This window comes from Solea solea, chromosome 11 (genome assembly GCF_958295425.1).
Source record: "Solea solea chromosome 11, fSolSol10.1, whole genome shotgun sequence".
NCBI lineage: Eukaryota > Metazoa > Chordata > Actinopteri > Pleuronectiformes > Soleidae > Solea > Solea solea.
The window spans coordinates 3,607,699-3,630,332 of record NC_081144.1 but is presented as its reverse complement, the minus strand read 5'-3'; the positions used below and the strand labels follow the sequence as shown (position 1 = coordinate 3,630,332).

Here is a 22,634-nt window from a genome sequence, read left to right as displayed (position 1 = left end):
ATAAACCAGAGCTGATAAGCTTCATCAGCATTATGCGACGTCATCTAACAGTGGTTTGAACACAACAGACTTCTCAGCTTCAATGTGGGATTTTAAGAGAAACAACATAGTTCTCAAAGTAACACCATTATCACCCAACGTTAAAATACAGTGGTGTAAATAGACTTTTCACAGGAGCCGATTTATTCCCAGTAAGATAATTTCTCTCTCTCATCATCCTCCTCTTCCCCACATATACTTCACACTGGTTAATTGAAATTAGAGTAGGATGGAGCGAGAGATGAGGCGACTCTAATTATTATTATTTAATTTATTATCATTAGTTTGTTATTTGTTTCATTTTCTACGTCAAACTACCTCAGCTCCACTCCAATCTGACGACAAACCCTGTAGAACAGTATTTCTGATTTTAAGTTCAACCACAGGAAGCTCACGTACCACTGGTGGTACACGTACCACAGTTTGAGAACCATGGTGTCAAATAACCCTTTTTTTATTTTACAGAACATGGCACTGCTGGTATCAGTATTATGCAATTGATTATCTAATTTCAGACGAATGTTTAGAATTTATTGAGGTCCTTTTTCTGACAACACTACAGTCTAATCCTTTTATTACTTTTATTATTATTAAACATTATTACTGCAGTGGATGCAGTGAGAAGCTGCCCTGAGTTCAATTTTTCAACCGATTGGAAACATTTTGCTTCCGAGTGTTCTTCAGAGACAAACTCATTAGACGTTTTAACCTCCACAACAACAGCAGCAGCGCCGCAAAGCTTTACAATAACGTGGAAGCGTTATATAATCCCCACCTCTCTGTTTCCCCTAACTCTCTGCAGATTATTATATGGAGGGGGAGGGGGAGGAGGGGGGAATAGAAGCTGCACACACCCTGCATACCGAACCCCTTTCCAGAACCCTCTCCAGTCAGTCACTATGAAGTGGCTTTTGTATGCATGGGACCAAACACGTTCAATGAAAGCAGAACTGGGAGAGAATATGAACCACTGACAAAGAGCCCGGTCATGGTGACACCAACACCAGTGACCGCCAATCTTCAATTAGCCTCTCGATCCAGGGACAAGAGCAAAGTGTTTGTACGTATCTGTACATTATCCCTAAGGTAAATGCTGCCTTTCTGAGGGGGATAACAGAAAAAATAAAAATAAATAAATATACATGTATATATATATATATATATATATATATATATATAAATAAATATACATGTATATATATATATATATAAATAAAATAATATAGCCATATAATGTAAACATATACACAAACATACCTGTATAAACTTATGTATGCATGTACACTTTAAATCAAATTATATGATATTATACTCAAAAATAGCACCACAAAACAATTTTGAAAATCAAAAGCGAGGTCCACTTTCCTAAATGTTTTATAGTTGCACTATTTCATAATGCAACTCCAACCTCAGAAATGCAGTTTCATGTTCTGTCCTTTATGGCCTACTGTGCAATTAACTTAAATAATATCTGAATATTTTAACCTTTTAAACTTCACTTAACCCAGTTAAGTCTCCTTCCTTTCACCGCAACCGGTCGAGGCAGATGGCTGCACATCATTGAGTCTGGTTCTGTCAGAGAGTTTGAGTTCTCGTTCTACTATTGTAAAGGTTTCTGCGTTACCATGTACAGAACCTTGAGATATAATATATGTATATATATATAGATGTATGTATAGATACATGTGAATTGGAATGCGATTGAATTCTCTTTTATAAGAGAAATCTGGTCAACATGGCAGCACAACAAATGTTAAAATGGCAAATAATAAAAATTGTGTTTTATTATTTGCTGCATGATTTAACCTTAGCAGCAGCGCACCTGAATGTTTACCAAGAGTCTCATGTTCCTACACTGTATTTCAGTCAGAAGAATTTTTACTCGAGTGCTAAAATTTTAATAAAATATGAGTTGTTTTCCTTAAACATTGTAAACAATGACTTAATCTGTAAGCAATGATGAATGACTTAAACAACACAAATCTTCAAAATCCCATTTTTTTCTCCAAAGGTAGCATTAAAGGTTATTTCACAGTTTTATATGACAAAATGGGTGCTCATCTCCCTGCCACAAAACAAAACAAACAAGCAAAAAAAAAGTCTACCTAGTGCAGTCTCCTTGGTAACAGCCATAATTTTGCTTTTAATGGTTCTCAGGTAATTAAAACTACACGATTATGCCCTAAATTGAATACATCTACATTTGTTAATCACGAGTATTCTTCTGAGCAAGGTTTAAGGACTCTAACCTCTTTTTCTATCCTGACCTGAGACCTGAAACAGATTTATGCAACTCTATGAGTCAAAAATCTGTTGAAAATGTGCAAAACTCAATTGCATGGTTGCAACAACACAGTTGGCAGCTGTGCGTCCCTGTTGTGCTGCTATAAAGCCCATGATTGGCTTCTGGGAGGAAGGTGTTGTCGACTTGTTCCTATGCAGAATGATGTTAAAGGTCCATCCTCTTCTCTATAATGTCGGCAGGATCAGGAGTGGCCATCAGGCCCGAATTGTTATTCTAAACGCCGCCGTTGGTAACGGCGCTATCACCGCATCATTAGGCACAGGTATGAATACCAAGAGCACACAATTGTTCAGTGACAGACAAGAGCACTTTCATCCCTCACTGAAATTGCAATTGGTGTGATGAAGTGTCGCACCACTCCTGAGCTGTGCCAGTCTGTGTTTCTGCTCAGCGAGAGAGAGCGACAGGGACAGAGAGAGCGTCTTATCATCAGACAGTCGCTGAAGAACAATCCAATAAAGAGCAGGTCACTGAGGCTGTTGAGTGGCTGCCTGCCTATCTCAGCCAGGTTATAATCACATCTGAATGAAGCCATCCATTCTGATTACAGGAGAGCTGACCAATTAAACACCAGCGTGTTGTTATTCCTCTCTCATTAGCCACAGAGAGAGTGTATGAGAATAATTCTCCTCATCACCTGCAGACTTGGCCAACCTCTACCGTCTATTTCACACACACACACACACACTCAAACTTCAATCAAACAGTGTGAAGCAATCCTTCAGGAGCCAGGTTTATTTATTTATAGCGCCCGGTGCCAAGTTCAGTGGCTCCTCCATTATTAATGATAATGAAAACCAAGCCATGTAACGCGCACAATTTTAAAAACAGCCGATCGCCCGTGTCACGGCGTGACATATTAACAGGCGGCGAGACGACGGGGACTGTGAGTGCTGCGCTGGCTGTTACAGTGATTTTAAACTCGCAAAGACAAACCATGTGACGGATGCGCCGTAAATTCATTCACAGCAGTTTTAAACTGGAGTGATGCTACGGAGTAAATCACGAAGATAAGAGTTAGAGGCAGTCACCTGCCGCAAGTTTTCACCCAGGCAAACGGCTCCATTTAGATGGAGAGAATCTTAGTAGGAGAAGCAAGGAAGGATTCCAAAAACCATTTGAAACTTAAAACCATTATAATCTGAGTTTGTGAGGTTGCGATTCATCTCTTTTGTCTCCAACACTTTCCACTGACCGATATTTCACAGACCATGACTTATTTAAGAAGGTCATACTATCAATAAGCTCGGCCTTTATGACTTCTGCTGTTGTTGGTGGAGGAATTTAGAAAATGGATTTTCCTGTTTAGGATCACAACATTATGTCTTAACATTTTATCTCACAAACTGCATTACTGAATTAAGACATTATGGATTTTATTATTCCAACTACACACACACACACACACACATATTTCTATAATTGTGAGGACACTCAGTGACACAATAACAGGTTCCAAAATCCAGAGTAAAAACCTGGGGCGGTCAGGCCTTTTCTGTAGCTGCCACTAAACTTTGGAACAAGTTACCCATTGAAATTAAATCTGCCTTTAAAGAGCCACCTCCACTCCTTGGCCTTCACTTCGGGATAAAACAAAGTCAACCTGGACACTTCTATGTAGTTTTTTGTCACTATTTTACTCTTTTACTTCTATTTTTCCTGATTTTACGTTTTATACCTTTTATGTTGCTGTGCCTTTAAATCAGTAAAGCAGTTTGGTCAACCTTGGTTGTTTTTTTTATATGTGCTCCGGAAATAAAGTATGCACTAGCGCTTATAATAGATTATTTTCATAATCGATTAATCTGTTGATTATTTTCTCGATTAATCGATTAATCGTTTGGTACATAAAATATCGGAAAATCTTAAAAAATGTTGATCGGTGTTCATCAAACCTGGAAATGCTGATATTCGCAAATGTCTTGTTTTGTCCACAAACCAAAATGATTCACTAATCGATTAATTTAGTAATCGATTAATCGCTTCACCCCTAGCATGCACACATCTCAACTAAAGGCTTATTCAGAACCAGAACTCTGACTTATCCTAACGCGATGATCGATTCATTGGTTTGCGTGTTTTCGGATTTTGCAGCTTCTTGAATGTGAATAATCTCTGGTTTCACAAAGAAATCATTGAAACTGGTTTGTGGACAAAACAAGACATTTGAGAACATCATTGCCCTGTTTAAAAAACAGTGATGAAAACTTTACCAACCAAACGATTACTCGATTAATTGAGAAAATAATCGACAGATGAATCGAGCATGAATATAAACGTTAGTTAGTTGCAGCTCTAATCCTGAGTAATCCAGGCAGGTCTGAACTCTCTCAATCCATCCTAAAGAAGGAAGAGGACATGAGTGGCCACATTCCTCAGCTGTATGAATGCAGTCTGTCCTCGGGACACATTATAAGAGACCACGTCCTCAGCTGACGTCCTGTCCAACCTGTTTGTTCTGTGTTTTTATTTATTTGCAGCCACTGCCAAAATCCTTACAGCCAGATTAGATCATATGAGGTCACAGGAGATGTATTTTAAAAAGGTGAACCTGACTTTTGCAGGAGTTTTACATTTGATAATTCAATCAAAAAGTTGATATTTGAATTCATTAATCCAACATGTTTAACATGTTTTTGCTTGTTTGTTTTTTTTAATTACAGTTACATTATTGTTGTTTTTTATGTGCAAAGGACCAACTTTATGATCCGGGTATACTTTATTCAACACAGTGTTGGAGCAGGAGCAGAATTCATGAATATAATATATGGGGCAACGTGGTTATTAGTGTATTTTTCTATATACTATAACTATATGGGTCTGTACAGTTGTTTACAGTGTGTTCTTAATGAATGCAGCACAAGTAAGGCTTTGTTTAGGCTGAGCCACTTCTCTCTCTCTCATCTTTCTCTCATCGTACTAATTTGGCAAATGAGGTGAGAAATGTTGTCATAAAATCTCCTGGTTGGACTAATGACTTTTAATACTTTTCAAATTGAACATTTTAAATCTCACTCCAATTGCATCTGTTGGACTGAATCTGCAAAGTCATGTGGTGCCATGTTCCATACTGTGCGGGACTATTTCTGACTGTAAAAGGGGAGGAGCTGGTCCTCCCTTCCATTAAGCAGAAGGTCAGTGGTTTGATCCACAGAACCTTCACTTCCGCACTTGAGCAGTGAAGTGACCTTGGGCGAGCACTGAACCTTAAATAGAGAATGGACCCTGATGTGTCATCAGTGTATGATCGAATGATTGATAACACAATACAGAGCAGCAGTGTGGGTGAGTGTGGCTGAGTGTGGGTCTTTGCTATTGGGATGTGGAATGTTAAGTGGTCAATAAGGCTAGAAACACGCTTTATAAACGCAGTCCATTTATCCGTGAGAGCTTGGCCGTCTGTACAGACACAAATGTTGAATGACTCCACCTTTGGTTTCCCAGGTGTATGATGTTACTGGCTGTTATTCTCTTAATGGCGACTATTTCATCCTCAGCTCTGCTGTCGGCAGCAGCTCAGACGTGTACAGCTGTCACAAGAACCTGCACAGCTTATACTGTCCACGTCCGCGTGTCCAGGGAGGTCCGTCGGGCTCTGTGACGGGAATTTTTTGTCATCCGTCTGCTCATTCACAGAAGAATGCATGCAAAGCTACAGCATTTGACCGACAGCACACGCTCTGCCGATGTGGAATGTGTGAAGCATGCACGGGCCCTATAGCAGAAACTGCTCCTTCATTTTTATTACTGATTAAGCTGTAAATATTGTTTTTTTATGAAGCTATAAAGTGACTATAAGAGTTGAAAGTTGAAGCACATTTCTTATTCTGGCACTTTTTTAATTATCAACACCAGGAGCGGCGCAGATAGATTGAACTCCAGTGATTGATGAAGACGAAGATTTTAAATTTGCCGGGGTGAAAAAAAACACTTCAGGGCTTATATAATTGAAAACAGAATTGTTTAGCATTTCAGGAAAAGGAAAAAAAAAAAAAACTCTGCAAAGGCCAAAAGCAATTTCCCCAGAGGCAAAGTTTTGCTCTTAAAAACACTTTCTAACTTTCAGATCTTCACCATATCTTGCAGGATTCAAATGTTTTACAACATTTGATCAGAAAAACGGTTTCATCTTTTTTTACACAGCACATATTCATGCATCACATCTCTCCCTCTTTCTCACACACTGAGGACACAGCACTGCCTTCCATTCACTTACACAGCCTATACCTCACCTTAACCACTTAATGCCTCAGCCTTTTTAAATCTTAGCCCTAAACTTAACCAGCATTTCAGAAATAAGGTTCCGCCTCATTAGGACGAGGTTTTGGTCCCTATGAGGACTACTGGTCCTGACAAGGTCAGAGTTTATGCCAGAAAAAGTTCCTAAAGAGGCAACAAGTCCACATAATACCTTTCCTAGCCCCGTAGCCTAACCTTAACCATCACAACTAAATGGCTTTTCAAACCAAGAAGTAAGCAGCAGGTGAGGGCAAATTTAAAAAGTACATCAAAAATATAATAAAAGAACTATAATAAAATGATTGTGGTCATACCTGTCCTTAGCACACCTCAATATGCGTAAGAAAGTGCACAGTATTAACTGTAACTATTTTAAATGAAAAATAAACATCTCAGGTGCATCGCAAAGTGCATGAAATCAAAAAGGTGCACTATATTAGCATTTGTTTCCCTTTGAAATAAGGCAAACATAGGTCATATATGACCCACAAACATCCCACAGAATACAAAAAAGCTAGAAAACACAAAACTATCATTGCTATCAAACCTATCAGACAACTGTAGGAAATATTTATTGTAAATTTAACCTAATTCTAACCCCAATTCTAAAACCAAGTCCCATAAACAGCCCTTTTAAGGTGTGACAAAATGTGAGGAACAACTCCTCACTTTCATAAAATGTCTATTTTTTGTGGTCCTTACAAAGACGTGTGTACAAGTACACACACACGACCTGGTAGGATACTGCATTGGCTTGTATTTCTTGACACAGCCTAAACAAAGCCTTTATCCACTATCTTAAACATACCCACGATCCCCATCAAGTACACACAGCCTCAGAAATGACGTTCTGCCTCATTAGGCTTTGTTCCCAATTCCTCCAGAAGAGGTAACCACAAACAAGTCCACTCTGACACACATCCCTGCACATGCACACAGTCACAGAAAGACAAAAAAAACAAACTGGCACACTTCTCCAGGCCCTGGACTTGCCTCAAATGTGTAATGGGACATTTAGAGCAGAAGAGAAAGTGGCCAGAGGAGCAGCACAGACAGTCGAGCACCTACAGACGTGACCTGGAAAAAACAGCACAGGCTTCAAACTTGTCTAGACACTTGGATCTTGGATCACACGGCATCACCGAAGAGAGGAGCCGCAGATACAGAGAGTAGTGTGTTCACCAGTGAGAGACACGTCCATGTACTCTCCACAGTTTTAAATGAGCTCACATCTTATTCAAATATGAGGTTTTTGTTTCATTCAGACCCTTTATCTCCAAAGAAGGAGAATCTTAATGCTTCAGCACACTAAGACATTTTGGACAATGTGATGCTTCCAACTCTGCTGCAACAGTTCGAGGAAGGTCCTTTTCTATTCCAACATGACTGCCTGACTCCAGGGGACAAAGCAAGGACTATAAAGACATGGTTTGACTTTGATTTTTGGTGTGGAAGAACTTGACTGACCCGCACAGAAACCTGAGCTGGAACAGAGAATGTGAGCCAGACCTTCTCGTCCAACATCAGCGTCTGACCTCATAAATGAAGACTGGACGCTGTTACAGCTGCAAAAGGCGCTCCGACTCCATATTAAAGTAAACTTTTGTCCATATATGTCACAGTTAACCTGAAGTTAGTTACAGAACAGATAGTTCATGGATGAGAGCTGAGATTTTTTCAGGTTGCTTTTTAGCATTGCAAGTTATTGCCTCTGCCTCTGCCTCTGCTCTCTGTCTGAGCTGCTGTACCCGGTCAAAGTCTTCTGTCTGGTTCAGATTTCAGAGAAGAGAAGAGGAGAACAAGTCAGGCTCTCTCAAATCACTCGAGCTACATTATCCTGAAATTATTACAAATGTATTGACCAATTACGACATTAATATGTTGCCTACCGCAGCTTTAACTCTCTCAGTGGACACTATAGACGGCTTTTTGTCCACTTGTTTTGTCACAACTTTGAATTTCTATCGGATACGGATGTCAATCAGATTATAGTCATTTACCTCTTTTAACCCTGAAAACACGGGGTGCTTTTTAAACATTAAAACATAAGTACATACAGAGGCTATAAGAATGTGCAGTATAGAGTGTCTTATATCTTTTTTTTTTTTTTTTTTTTTAATTTGTGAAATTTAGAAATACGTCACAGTTCAAAGTTCACTTGGCTCATTTTTATGAACAAAAAAAAAGGAAAAAACGGTCTATTTTGTGACTTCTGCACAATTATTGCACCACTATATCACTACTAATAAAACTAATCATAAATTTGACTCAACAACACATAGGAACCCAGATTTTGTAAAGCCTGAATATGTGACCTATAAACACACACCTCAGGATGTCCATATAAGGAGTTGTGTATTATTCCCACGGCAATTTACCATGGGTGCACATGGTAAATAACAACTTAGCTGTCAATAAGACATTTGTGCTGATGCCTTAACCAAACATTTAAAAAAAACTAAATACACTGAGTGCGTGGTAGACATTTGCAGCCGTCACTCACGTTGAGGTGACGACGGGGGTTTCTTTATAGCATGATGACTACATTTGATATGTCATATTTAGGGTTTGCTGATCAGATCACACTTTCCTTTGTGAGCAGCTGAACTGCCCCACGTGAGAAGTGCACACATGTTTTAGAAGTGTTTCCAGAGAGAAGACCGGAGCTGCACATACCTGACCATTCTGGAGTCGTCACATTCAGACCTGCAAGACAGAAAAACACTGCTTCAATGATTTTGTTGAGCAGATGGAAACAGAGACGCTGCTGCTGCTGCTGCTGCTGCTGCTGCTGCTGCTGCTGCTGCTGCTGCTGCTGCTGCTGCTGCTGCTGCTGCTGCTGCTGCTGCTGCACTGTGCCAGTATGCAGATAACGGCACGCCTCAGTGACCACCTTCACTTTATACACATCACAGCAAGCCAAGTTAAGCTGTTAGGCGCAGGTGCTACATGCTATAAAACGAATCATCAAACTAGGAAAAGAGAGCCGCACTTCAATTTCTCTCCACAGCTTACATGTGGCATTCACAAAATGCAAATGTTCTGCAGCGTTGATTAAAACGTTTGGTCATTTCTGTGACTACAGTGGTGATGACAGTGGGGGGGGGGAACAAGTAAACATGGACAGCAATAACGCATCGCGCTGTCAAGATAACAAATGTCACAATTAAAGAGATATTCTTCATGGATATTTTGACACGGCGCAGTTATCAAAGACGGCAAATTGGAAAATTCATGATGGCTGAATGACTTTTTCGCTGCCTCCATTGCAGGGAAAGATGAAAGATGCTATTCCAGACACTCCAGGCTTTTTGGAGGTCCTATTTATTTCCTTGATAGACAATTTAAGATCGACTGGGGCTCTGCCATGCTGGCGTTAGACGGGCACAAATCTCTCCAAGTGCAAAAGATGCCAAACTGTGTTTGTAAACGGACCTCTAAACGCACGAGAAGCGGTTTAATGATCAAAACTAATAGAAAATAACTATTGTTTTCATTCGTTTTTAAACCATTAAACCATTAAGGGATAGCTAAACCCAACAATGTGCATGACTGATGAAGGGATTCTCTGATTTGGATATTGTGGATATTTTCAGGTTTCTTTGCTCATGAATATCTTTGGTTTGAGAACAAATCCAGACATTGACGTCATCATCGCTGAGGTTCCTGTAAAACAATAATCTTTCATTTCCTCTCAGTGATTTATCACATTTGTCTAACTCAGCGGCGGAAAACTAAAATTAGTTCAGGGGCCACAATAACAGCATAAGGGGCCAAAATAACAGCATAATAACCTATAAGCAACAAATACTTCAAATGTTTCCCTTTGCTTTTACATGAATGAAGTGCAATTTCAACAATATTATGCCTTAAGTTTGCCATTTACACACGCGCTAACCCTAACTCAAAAAATACAGTATTTCTCATTATAATTCAATTCTATACATTTGCACAAATTCAGCCTGTGGGGCCGGATTGGACCCTCTGGTGGGCCGGTTCTGGCTCATGGGCCGTATGTTTGACACCCCGGGTCTAACTATTTATGGACCAAATAAATATTCACCAGATGCTTTAATGAAGAAAATAATGAGTAGTCGTTTTTTTTGGATTCTGTGGAAATAAAAATGATAAATTCACCACAGTACAGTATTTCCTTTCTTCCCCAATCTGCAATGACAGCTACAGCAGATTCTAAGAGAATTTGTGATAGACAGAGCTGAAATATTTAAAACCTGTAGCCACAACATGGAGCCATAATGTGTGAGCGGGGGTAAAGTGAAAATGTCATTAAAAATAAAAAGGCACTTTCTGAATCAGTGGCACCTCCTCCAGGTTATCACATAAAAGTGTCTGCTGTGGGAAAGGTGCAGTAAAGTGTTGATTTAGGGATGTTTTGATGTAAATGGATATACTTGAATATTTTGGTGACAAAAGCATAATCAGACCATTAGTCTGATGCATCCTCAGCTCTTTGTATGTTATGTATTCATGTTTTTTTTATGTATTCCATACATTCATTTTCAAAAGTTTGGAGGCTGCAGTAAAAGGTTTTCCAGCAGTGGGAGGACATGCTCTGTTCTCTGTCCACCGCACAGAAATAAAGTGCAGCCTGTTCCACGAACTCCAGCTCTAAGGAGCAGTAAAGTGACTGCGCAGCTGCATCTGGGTCAAATTTATGATCCACTCTTGTCGCATCTTCTCACAAGTGGGAAACAATGAGGTATTCACGGTGAAAAGACAACGCAATGACGGACTGAAGTGAAGTGCTTTTCTGATCCTCTGGATTACATCATTTGTCATCCCCCCCCTCCTTTCTAATCTGTCCTTGTTATTTTACTCTTTGCTTTATCTCCTGACCGTCTTTTGTACTCCTCAACTATACCGTCTTGCAGTTATCTGGCACCTCAGCAAAAAAAATGCACAGCCGTCCTGTAATTATGCCATAAAGCACTGAGCGCGCCTCACAGCGCTGGTGTGTTTACTAGAGCAGACCCCAGTGTGACTGTGGGATCCAGCTGGGGTGAAAATGAGAGCCGGGTCAATAGAATGCAGCGGTAGGATGAGATTCATTGACACACATTGCTGCAGTCAACATCCAACGGCAATTACGGAAGCTATCGATCGCCGTGTGTACAATGCATCACTGTAAAAAAAAAAAAAAAAGGATTGAACCAAACCCATATTTTACAAATCTTTTTGATGTTTCTGCTGACTGATATTTTCATCTTTTAGGCCGCCTCCCATCCACTCACGCAGACCAAGCAAGGAGTAATGAGTGAAGACGTGGTCAGAACCCTGGACAGCTCCCTAGTCCTGCAGAAACAAGACTTACATGGTTCTGTTAATCTCATTCTTCTAAGTGTGACACCTGGGAAGATGACAGCTGGACATCGGAGGAGTTTCGTCTCTAAATTTTAGAGCCACTGGCTTTTTAAATTGAAAGCTGCATGTGGCAGATGGTTACTTAACTTTCACTTGCATTTATTATTATTTTTTATTTTTTATTTTTTTGCAGTGTAGCACAATTTTTAACAGTCGCTTATTTGAATGAAAGAGAATCAATAGACCTCCGGGAGTGTTATTATGTATCGGATTGGAGATAAATTGCGACGCATTTTGTGCAAGTTTAGAGAAAAATGGTTTAAAGACGAAACGGAACAGATCTTTCAGAATGTATGAATATGAATTTAATAGGCACAATAACTCATAATAACACAGAATAATTCACAATAACTAAGGTGTTTCCTCTAGGATGTTTCTCAGCTATAGATGCAGGACTGTAAATGTAATGAAGTGTGTACTATTGCTTTCTAAAAGTATTATTTTAACTACTGTAGCTAACAATCCACTGGACATAAACTCGTTTTGTTTCATCAATCATAACTTTCACTTTTCAGGATTCAGCATGTGTTCTTTTCATTACCGTAACTCCTAGACCGTTTGTGATATCTAGAAGATTCACCCCACCTTTCACCCTATGTCAGCTGAGATCGACACAGCACCCCCCACGTGACCCTCATGTGGAGGATCAAGCGGTAGAAGATTGATGGATTGATGGATGGATACCGGAAAGCAGAGAAATAGAGCTTTACACCCATATATTTGTCACTGCAGTAGCCCCTCAGGACCTCCGCGGAACGACCATCCAATCACAGACGAGATTCACCAACGGCTTCTCAGCACCGTAATTCCGTTTGAACGTTTGAATAACTGCCAGATATCGAAAGTGAAAGTTATCTTGGAAAAAAGGGGCAGAAGCACTCACTCATTGAACTTTTTTGAACAATTCTACAGCCATAAAATCAATAAAAGGGTCAAAGGAAAGTGAAACTGTGAAAGTGAAAGTACAAGTTTACAAATAATGTTACACCATGTTGATCTGATGGAACTCATAGTGGAGATCGATGATGGAGCGAGAGGAGGAAAAAAACAAGACTCTCATGTCTGTCACACTCTTATTCACTGCAGGGGAAACTCCTTCACCCAGGCTTCTCACGGGTCCTTGAATTTGCCAAAAAATGCCCTCAATATGTTCAATGACATGGGTCATTGAAAGTGCTTGAATTTTGTGCAAGAAAGAAGTTACATGTGACATCACAACCCTCTAAATAGGGAGATAGACAAGTCTTTTAATATCAGCAGAGCATTTCAGAGATGCTTTGGTTCATCTGTTGTATATAAACGTGTGTATCTTCACGGCAATATCAGTGAACTATTTCTCCTCCTTATCCTGCAGGTGAACTGCGGCTTTAATTAAACATCATTTAATTTCTGCTTACACTCCAGAAAAAAGCCCCAGTCATGAAATGAGAAATCCCACATTTTAGTGCATTATCGTTACGTGACATCTATCATAGTTACGGGGCCAGTCGTTAAAATGCCCAAAAAAAATGTACCGGCTAAAATTGAGGTTCATTCAAGTGCATTTCTAAAGCTTTGTAAATAATGCATGGGATGCCAAATCCAACAGGAGGTGTCATTCTCATAGGACCGGCAAGACTCTCCACGAGCAGCCAGATTCTCATGACACCAAACAGAATAAAAGTTAAACGTCCAAGTCTTCCACCTGTCCTGTATCTTAGTGTGTGTGTGATATACTGTACACTGCGCCTACACTTTTTCTAGTGGCTCAGATGTTGTAATGAGTACAGTTTCCTGTTATCAGAGAGGAAACATAGAGGACACACCCAGTACAAAAAAAGAAAAACGCTGACTCGTGAGTTATCAGCCCTGCCTTTCTGCCAGCGTAAGTGCAACTGGACACAAGTGCAGAAATGCACCCGTTTGCACGTTTTTATCATCGCTTCCTGTCTCGCGTCAAATGAACTGGAACATTATACACCACGGGCCACAAAGATGAGCAGTGATTGACATGTCAACATCTTCATCTCCCCGCCCCGCCCCCGCCCATTTCTGTCAGAAGTCTATTTTTAGTACACGTTTATAAATCGTCCACGCCTTCAAGGAAAGACTTGCTTGCGAATGTAATTATAAACCCACTGATTGTTTTTCCCTGATTAATACTGAGTACAGTTTACACCACCATTCTATACTAATAGGTCATTGTTGCTCTTTATGTAAACCGAACAAGGGTTTATTATTTACTACAGCACACTGAATGCAAGGCAAGGAACACACAGGATGTCCTTCTTTCTCCAACAACTCAAAATAAACCATGATTGTTAGTTGTTGATTGTTGGATTAAATAGGTAAATAGTTATCGGAAGGTAAACCCGAGGATGTGGGATACTGGGATCATCATTTTCAAACAACACTTTTTAAGAAGCAAATAAAATATCGATTTAATCATTCAAAAATATTAAAAATATTATTGTTTTGAAAATACACTTGTTCTTTTCGCTCCCTGATTTGTTCTTTGTGCCGTGTTTTTTTTGTTTGTGGGCGGGCCTTAGGAAGCTGCCTGCTGATTGGCTACTGAGAGGAAATCTTCACAGACTTGGAGTCGGTGTCCGTCTGGAAGTTATAATCTGACAAACGTTAGATATTTGTTTGTCGAATGTCGACGGGCAAAACCTGGGTAACTACTTGTTTAAATCGATATTTATTTGCTTCTTTGCTTCTTAAAAAGTGTTGTATTGACACAAATCTAATTCCATATGCTTCCTCCTGGAGGTAACGACGTGTAACTTTCTGATCCTAAAAAGAGGCTTCAATCACCTGCTCGGACAAATAAAACCAGCACGCTTGAATGAGCAGTGACTTGCAAGAAAGTTTTAAAAGGTTCTTAACATGTAATTCTCTGGTTCTTTTTCAACATGAATCAATAACATTCACTTTCTATTCTACAATACCTCAAGGCCACAGTAGTGGAGTAAAACAGATGAGGCCAGGTGCTGTGCTGAACAGGAGTGATTGAGTCCTTTTCCCTATTTCTTATTTATTGGTTTTTTGCTGTTATTTTAGTGTTTAAAAAATCCATTTCCATGACGCCTAATTCCATCTAGGAACGGATTATTTGATTCAACACAGTGTTGATTATCAATGATTTATTTAGATATACATACAGTATTTATCTGCACCATGTATGTTTTAAAAAGCAACACTAAATACTCGACACTTTAGCTGATAGAAGTGGGTTTTACTTCAGATTATCAGTTTTTTTAATGCTGCATTGACTCGTTCTGATCATCATCTTTTACATTTTACGTGCTAATAAAACCAACCAAGTTAAAATAAGGACGTCTGCCTCATCTTTGACTATATAATGACCTTTATAACTACTAAATGTCCCTAAATAAAGGGCTTAAATGCAAAGCTCTAACCCAAAACAGTCGCAGGCTTCACTGTAGACAGTACACTGTGCCATGTGCAGGCAAAAGTAACAACCACGAAACACTTCAAGCAAACAAAATCCTTCCAGCTGCGATGAAAAAGAATAAATCACATCTAAACTGTATTTACATAACTTTCCTGTGGGAAACAAAACAAACACGCAGCGTTTCTTGTCTCCGCTCGCGACGACGTCACCTGAATGATGAATGGCTTGAACCCCACAGTCTGCTACGACAGCTCACTCACACTGACGGCTTCCTCAGAGGAACAAGAAGCCTGACATTCTTGTACAGTATTTCATATTCACCGCCACCGTTTCATTTATTTATTTTTTACTCTGCGGCGTGGACTTTGTTCTCGCTTCTTTAAAGACATGCGTTTGTGTGTTTAGATCTTCTTTTTCCTCACCAGTTTGGTGGAAGGTTCCTTCTCTCGGTCTGGTGCATGAATGAAAAGCATTAATCATGTGTTAGGCTCCTCAGTACTGGTGTCCATATTACTGAGACCTAAATGATCTGTATTAATCAGCAGCTAATTACAGGCAGAAATGTGTCTGGCTAAGCAGATCTAATGAGTCAGTGCAGTCGTCTGTGTCGTGGTTTGCTTCTTACGGTGCTCGCAAATTATGAATCTTCAAGGAGCTACTGGTGCGTGACCCTGCTGCTGGCTGTCTGTCCCTGCATAAAGCACACACACACACATATACTGCTGAAAACTGACAAATAAAAAAAAAAAATAATACTCCACTGTCCTCGTTCCACCATGCCAATATAGTATTTATAGACAAATACCATGAAATACACCAGCAGGAGAAGTTGAGGGTTTAAAAATTGATATTCTGACTCTGTCACTCGTCGTTATTGTTTTCCATAGGACGGTAGACAAAAAAGTAGTAGAAGTAATGAGAAAACTCTGTTCTCAGGAATGGCCAGCAGGGGGCATCTCAACCGGTCAGTTTTTAAGCAAGCCTATGAGAAAAGTAGCTTAGTTTCCATCCATTTTCTACCGCTTTATCCTCCACATGAGGGTCACCATAGAGCCAATTCATCGGTTTGAGTGTTTTTAAGGAATTAAAACAAGTTTTCTGATTTCTCAGCTTCTTAAATGTGAATATTTTCTGGTTTCTTTGCTCCATATGACAAAGAATTCATTGAAACTGAATTTTTGGTTTTTGGAACAAAAAAGACATTTGAGAACATCATCCTTTCTCGGATTGAGAAACACTGATCAACATTTTATGGACCAAACAATTCCTTAATTAATTCATCAATTGTGAAAATAATTGTCAGTTGCAGCCCAAGGTCACAATCTCAGCGGACATAGGGCGATAGGCGGAGTGCACCCTGGAGACCATCCACTCTCACACCTACGTTAATCCGCATAATCCCCAAATCTGCATGTTTTTGGACTGTGGGAAGAAACCGGAGAACCCTTGGAAAACCCACGCACACACAGGGAGAACATGCAAACTCCATGCAGAAAGGCCCTCGTTCCGACCGGGCCTCGAATCCCAGCTTAAGTGGCAGCAGTGTTCCAGGGGCACATCATGTTCTCAGGTCACAGCATCATTGCTTATTTAGAGTCGCTTTTGAACTTGGCAGAGGAGTTCAAATTCAAACCTTTTATCCAACAATCATGCATCAAGTGATTATCATGGGATCACATCACAGCTGTGAAAATGGAGGACCTGAACAAGCATCCATTTCTAAATTCAAATCACTCTTGCTTTTATCCATTTTGTTTTTTTTTTTGGCTTTTATTATGAAATATTTGCAGCCCTGGCAGATGTGTGGCTTTATTACATGTCTGAAGAGACATGGTGTTTATTTGAGTACAGAGGCTTCTTTTAAAACTATATTATGGCAGTTTTAAAGATAAACCTCACTGCACACACACATGCCCAGTGTTACTGTGTTGTCAGTATCAGACTTACCTACTTGTCTACCTTTGGTTTAAAAATGCTGAACCTGAGGCTGCAAAACAGCCCCACGCTTTGCCAATTGTTGTTATCAAGCTGACAAAAGGCACCTTTGTTGTTGCTGAGCATTTGACAGACATTTCATTTAGCCACATCACGGTTACGCATGACAAGCTGCAATCTGAAATTGGATTTTGGACTAAACGTGACGCTGTTATTTCTGGCTGATTTTACCAAAAGGACGACATTAAAAAAAAACAACTCCCGCTCTGTCTCCGGGTGTAAAAACAAATTCAGGACTTTTTAAGTCTGACCTCAATAAGATCGGAGTTTGATATATCCGATCCTTAAAGCTCTTGAAGTGCTACAAAGGCAGAAAGTCCTCTCTCCAACCTTGACTGCAGCTGACCGAGCAGAGGAAGTGGAATAAAAAGGAAGTCTCACTTTGCATTCCTAAACATATTGCTTGGATTAAAAGTTGCACACAAAACCTCTCGTAAAGTCAGAGTTACACGGAGCACGCTGGCAAACCGGCGTGGAAACAAATTACAGCTACGAGAAGCAATAAACGTGATCCAGTTAGAAACACAACGTTAAAGCCACGCAAAAAACACTCGAGTGTATTGTTTATGACTCCAAGCTGCTCTGCACAAAAACAATTCGGCCTCGACGGCGGCTGCCAGCGGCCTGAGCTCACCATGAGGAAGTCTGTGATTCATTTCTGACCACGATGACAAAGAAGATGTGTGTCCACATCAGTGTTTAGCTGTTGACTCAGCCTCCAACTCATCAGTGATACACACAAACACGCACGCACACACACACACACACACGCCCCACTCCCACTTGGCAGAAAACCCGTGGCAGCCTTTCAAACAGCTCTCCACAGGTACGGCGCTACAAATTGCCTTCGATTCAGCTGCTGCATCAGCTGGTTTTGACAGCTGCAAGAAGGATAATTGGTTCAACTGTGAAGAAATAAAGAACAAGCAGGGATACTTTGGCCTTGTGGGCCGGCCAAATGCACTGTTTTACTGTTAATCACAATTTGTGGCGATAAAAGACGGTGAATCAGAATCAGATAATAAAGTAAATGTTATACAGTATGTGCCTATCAAAGGAAGTTGTCTTTGTTGCTTTGACTCATTTATTTATTGTTTTTTTTTTGTTTTTTAAAGAGAACAAACCATAATACAAACTATGTAAAGGAAACACTGTCTTCTCTGAACTTCTCTTAGCATTAAAGCTGCAGGACGAAGGACTGACAAATGTGTTTGAGAGCAAACAAATGTTTTAAAATCAGTTGATATCAGTTATTTTATATCATAAAGACCTAATAACTGACCCAGTGTCAATCAGTGTTAATCATATGTCTTATATCTCGAAATGTCAGAGGTGCGGGACTCGGTAAAAGACTTGACTTAGACTTGATTAAAATAACTGAAAATGACTTCACTTATAGAATATTTACGTCACAAACCTGGCAACCGAGTAACACCACTATTTGACATTCAATTCAACACTCGACAGGAAGTCAGTTGGTCGCTATTTTAATCGAACACGCGTTAACGTTTTGGTGGATGTGCCTTTTTTTACACTAATATTTGAAATGAATTTCCTAATATTAGTGTAAAATTACCTTATGTCAATATTCTTAATATAATGGGCGCTGTAGTTTTATTTATTTTCATTTCATAAAGCCCTTAATTGCAAGCTTTTTGACACATTTGTGTAAATGATACAAATGACCATTTTTTATAATATGTCTCTTAGCACCACTCGACTAAGTAGCAGTATTATTAGACTGTTGATACAGTACATACTGATACTGCTTATCAATGCTGATACTTTATTTATTCTACTACTTCTCTATAATTTGGTGCCGAGGACACCTGAATGCAAGAGCTGTGAGGAAGTGTGTACTTCTAATCTCACCCTTCTCTGTAATGAAGGGCTTTCTATCTTTTACAATAACCTAAATTGGATTTATCTGCAGAAAGTGTTGCCAACAGTGTCGTGATGAAGTAGCAGCAACATTTAACCGTAACAAGTGTAACCTTCACGCTTTTGTCAGCATCGGCGGCAAGAGGCTGCACTGAGGTCACCGCAATTCTGTTACAAGCAGCCGAGAAGTTGCTACAACACTGCCTCGCTCTTGTCGTACTGTTGTATTTGTGCGTGTTTTTGTGGCGCTGCTTGTGTTACACACTTTACATGCAACTACACTTACAGCCCTTGCATTTAGTGACATTATTTTTAGGGAAATGTTGACACTGACAAATACTTGTGTGACATCCCCCCATAATACAGGAATGGATTAATATTGTAGATAATATCTATGTTACGAAAGGATTGCCTAAAAAGAGGGTTCCTCTCCCACCGCGTTTTAGTTCTTCTCATTCAAAAATAGGACTGCAGAGGACAGTTTGTCCGTTTCTTTACACCATTGGTATATATATATATATATATATATATGTATATATATATATATATATATATATATATATATATTTATATATATATAATGTCTGCTGTTCAAAAACTTAAATAAAAAGAATTAGAAAAAAAGAAGCAAGACTCTGTGTTTTCACTAAATTTAGCAAAGAGAGGCCAAAGTGAGTCACACACACAATCTTCTAATGCTGGTAAATTAAAAAAATGAAATCAATAGGGAAGATGGGAAGCTGATTCCCAAAATACAAAAGGCTGTAGTAGCATTTGTCCAGAATGCATATTAATACTTTGCTACTGACCATAGAGAAACCGTACCAATTTAGTACAGATTCTCGACAACGTCCCTAACAATGAGCGGCCACAACCTCCAGAGGGAACCTTTAACATCGTCACTTCAGTGCAAATCAGACTCCAGTGCCACTAAAACCATTTAGATTCAACCGAATCTGCAATTTTTTCCAATGACTTGCCATTTTTCTTTGCTAAAACCATGGATGTTTGTCAAATACACACAAGCAGCTGTTTATCCAGCAAGTCTCTGTTTGCAGATCATCCACGCGGAATGACAATGAGGCTCAGAGATCTTGTTTTTATCTTTTTTGATTTCTCTCTCAAGCTCGGCGTAAACGGTCTCACACTGATCGCCATCTAAACATCGGCGCTTTCTTTTGAAAACGGAAATTTTGCCACATTATCCTGCAAACGTCCTGTAATTTGAAAATCAATATTATCCAGTGCCACGTTTAATCATTTGCAGGTCTCGCTTGTTAAAACTTTGCATCAGTTTGGCTGATTTAAACGTTATCAGTGTGGCCGCCTACCACTAAAGATGTTCCTCCCGACCCCCCTCAGTGTGGCCTTTACCAGCTATAGAGGTAACAGCGCTCATTAAAGCTATCATTATCCTTTCTCTTGGGACAAGCAGCTACATGAAAGCTAAGAAAAACAACCTTAGCTCAGTTTTAATGGGGCTGATTGGGGGGGAAACACTGTCCATGACAGACCAAGGAAGGCCTATATTTGTTTTCCAGTGCGAGTTGCAAACTGCCTTTAGCCATTGCTTGAGATTTATAGGGGGACTGAATGCAAAACATTCCCGTGAAGACGTTTATTTATCAGGAGTATTTCATTAGAGGGGGGATTTAGCTGGAGAGTGGGAGTTCATGCGCTCATAAATTTAGTTTGGCACACTGATTGTTCAGCAGATCGTTGGGTAAATGAGTGAATGCCGGCAGCCAGAAGAAGCAGCAGCTCTCTCCACCACGCTATTATTTCCTGCCGAAGCTCCCTAAACACACGCTAAAGCTGGCTACCTTGGCTTGGGGGTGAACTATTTATGAACTTGACAATCTCCACTTGTCAAGAGTCCATCCAGGAGAGGCAGCGAGGGCAGCGGAGGTTTTCCTCCGCAGCAAAGTCAAGTGATGGGCACTATAAAGAATACAGGAGGGCGAAATAAAACCACCAGTGACTTAAAGGGGATAATTCACCTTGAGCCAAGATCGACAACCTAAAGAACCTGTATCAAGTCCCTCAATATCTATTGATTTAATCCTATGACTATTAACTCCACTGGCGTGTGTCCCCATTGTGCTGCGTAACCGATTAAGTCCGAGTTTTAAAGAGATGAATGAACAACACCAAAACCCTGAAGTAAGACATACACTGTACTCCTAACCTACAAAGCTAATGTTACCATTTCTAGAAGAAAATGATCTTATAGGTCCAGCAAAAGACCAAGAAAACATCCTAATGTCAATCCAAAATATAAAAAAAAATTCATACAAGGCAAGGAAAATCGGCACGTTGTGTGAATCTCATGTCACCAGGTGACAGGAAGCGATGGAGGCACCAGCAACATTGTGCTAGTAAAGCGTGGTGGCTGCAAACATGACTAACAACACAAAGAACCGCCCATGGAAAATAATTTAAAAACTGGTCTTTAAACTGATTGATGAGACAAATGCTTCTTGGCCCCTCCCACCACTGTGCTCCCAATGTCTGTGTAAATTTGCCTGTATGTGCCGCTCTCTGCCTTCTCAAGTTTCCTGAATCGTATGCACACAGATGCTCCCTCAGTCTAGTCTGATAGTATTGCTTGACAGAGCCTGTTCAAACTAAACTTTCATAAATCATCATTCATCTTGTATCGTGTCAAACACCAGGCCTTGAGCATCATGTGCACTGAATTCAGACCATTCTAAAAAACATTTTTGGCCAAGAGAAACCAAGTGTGAGGAACTTTTACTCATAATCTTCTGAAATTTAAATGACACATTATGTCCTGAGCAACACACCTGGTCCCACAATGTCCATGTTGAAAAAGGATCATCAGGAAAGACTTGAAGGGAAAAAAAGAGGTTCAATGATGGATTACGTCAAGGTTCAGTGACTGGGTGTGTTTGACAAACGTGCCTTTAGGCAGAATCCTCCCGAGTGTGCAGCTTAGGATGTATATAAATATGTGCCATACAAACTTCCCCCTGTAATTTTGAACAAAACGAGTAGAGCGAAATTCCTCCACAAAAAGAGACACGACAAGTTCTGGCCACAAATCCTGGCCAAGCTCTGGCAAAGAACCAACAACTCAAAAGCTTTTGCTGCTTTTACGTCAGCACTAAATTATTCATTATAGCTCCATCAATGCATTAAGAGGGTCAGCGTTGGCGTTGGCTGTGATTTGTCATTCATTAATATTTGACAATAAAGATTACTTGTTCTTCATCACTTACTGGGATTTATACTCATTTAAATTTTATATATTAGCAAAATGGCAACGTGTTTAACTCATACACCGTGTGTATGTAATGTCTTGAATAAACCTGGTTTAATAGACCTTTTACACAGCAGATATTTATAACCCCAACACAAGTTTCACCAATAACA

At 39.8% G+C, this 22,634-nt stretch overlaps 1 protein-coding gene across 2 annotated transcripts in view; it reads right to left on the bottom strand.

The window, feature by feature from the left end:
• Positions 1–22,634, bottom strand: part of LOC131468233 (IQ motif and SEC7 domain-containing protein 1-like) — a 123,396-nt gene that overhangs the window by 91,656 nt on the left and 9,106 nt on the right. For both annotated transcript variants that reach the window (XM_058642259.1, XM_058642265.1), the window contains exon 2: positions 9,260–9,307. In XM_058642259.1, the coding sequence (XP_058498242.1) occupies positions 9,260–9,307 (48 nt within the window). The remainder of the gene's footprint in view (positions 1–9,259; positions 9,308–22,634) is intronic.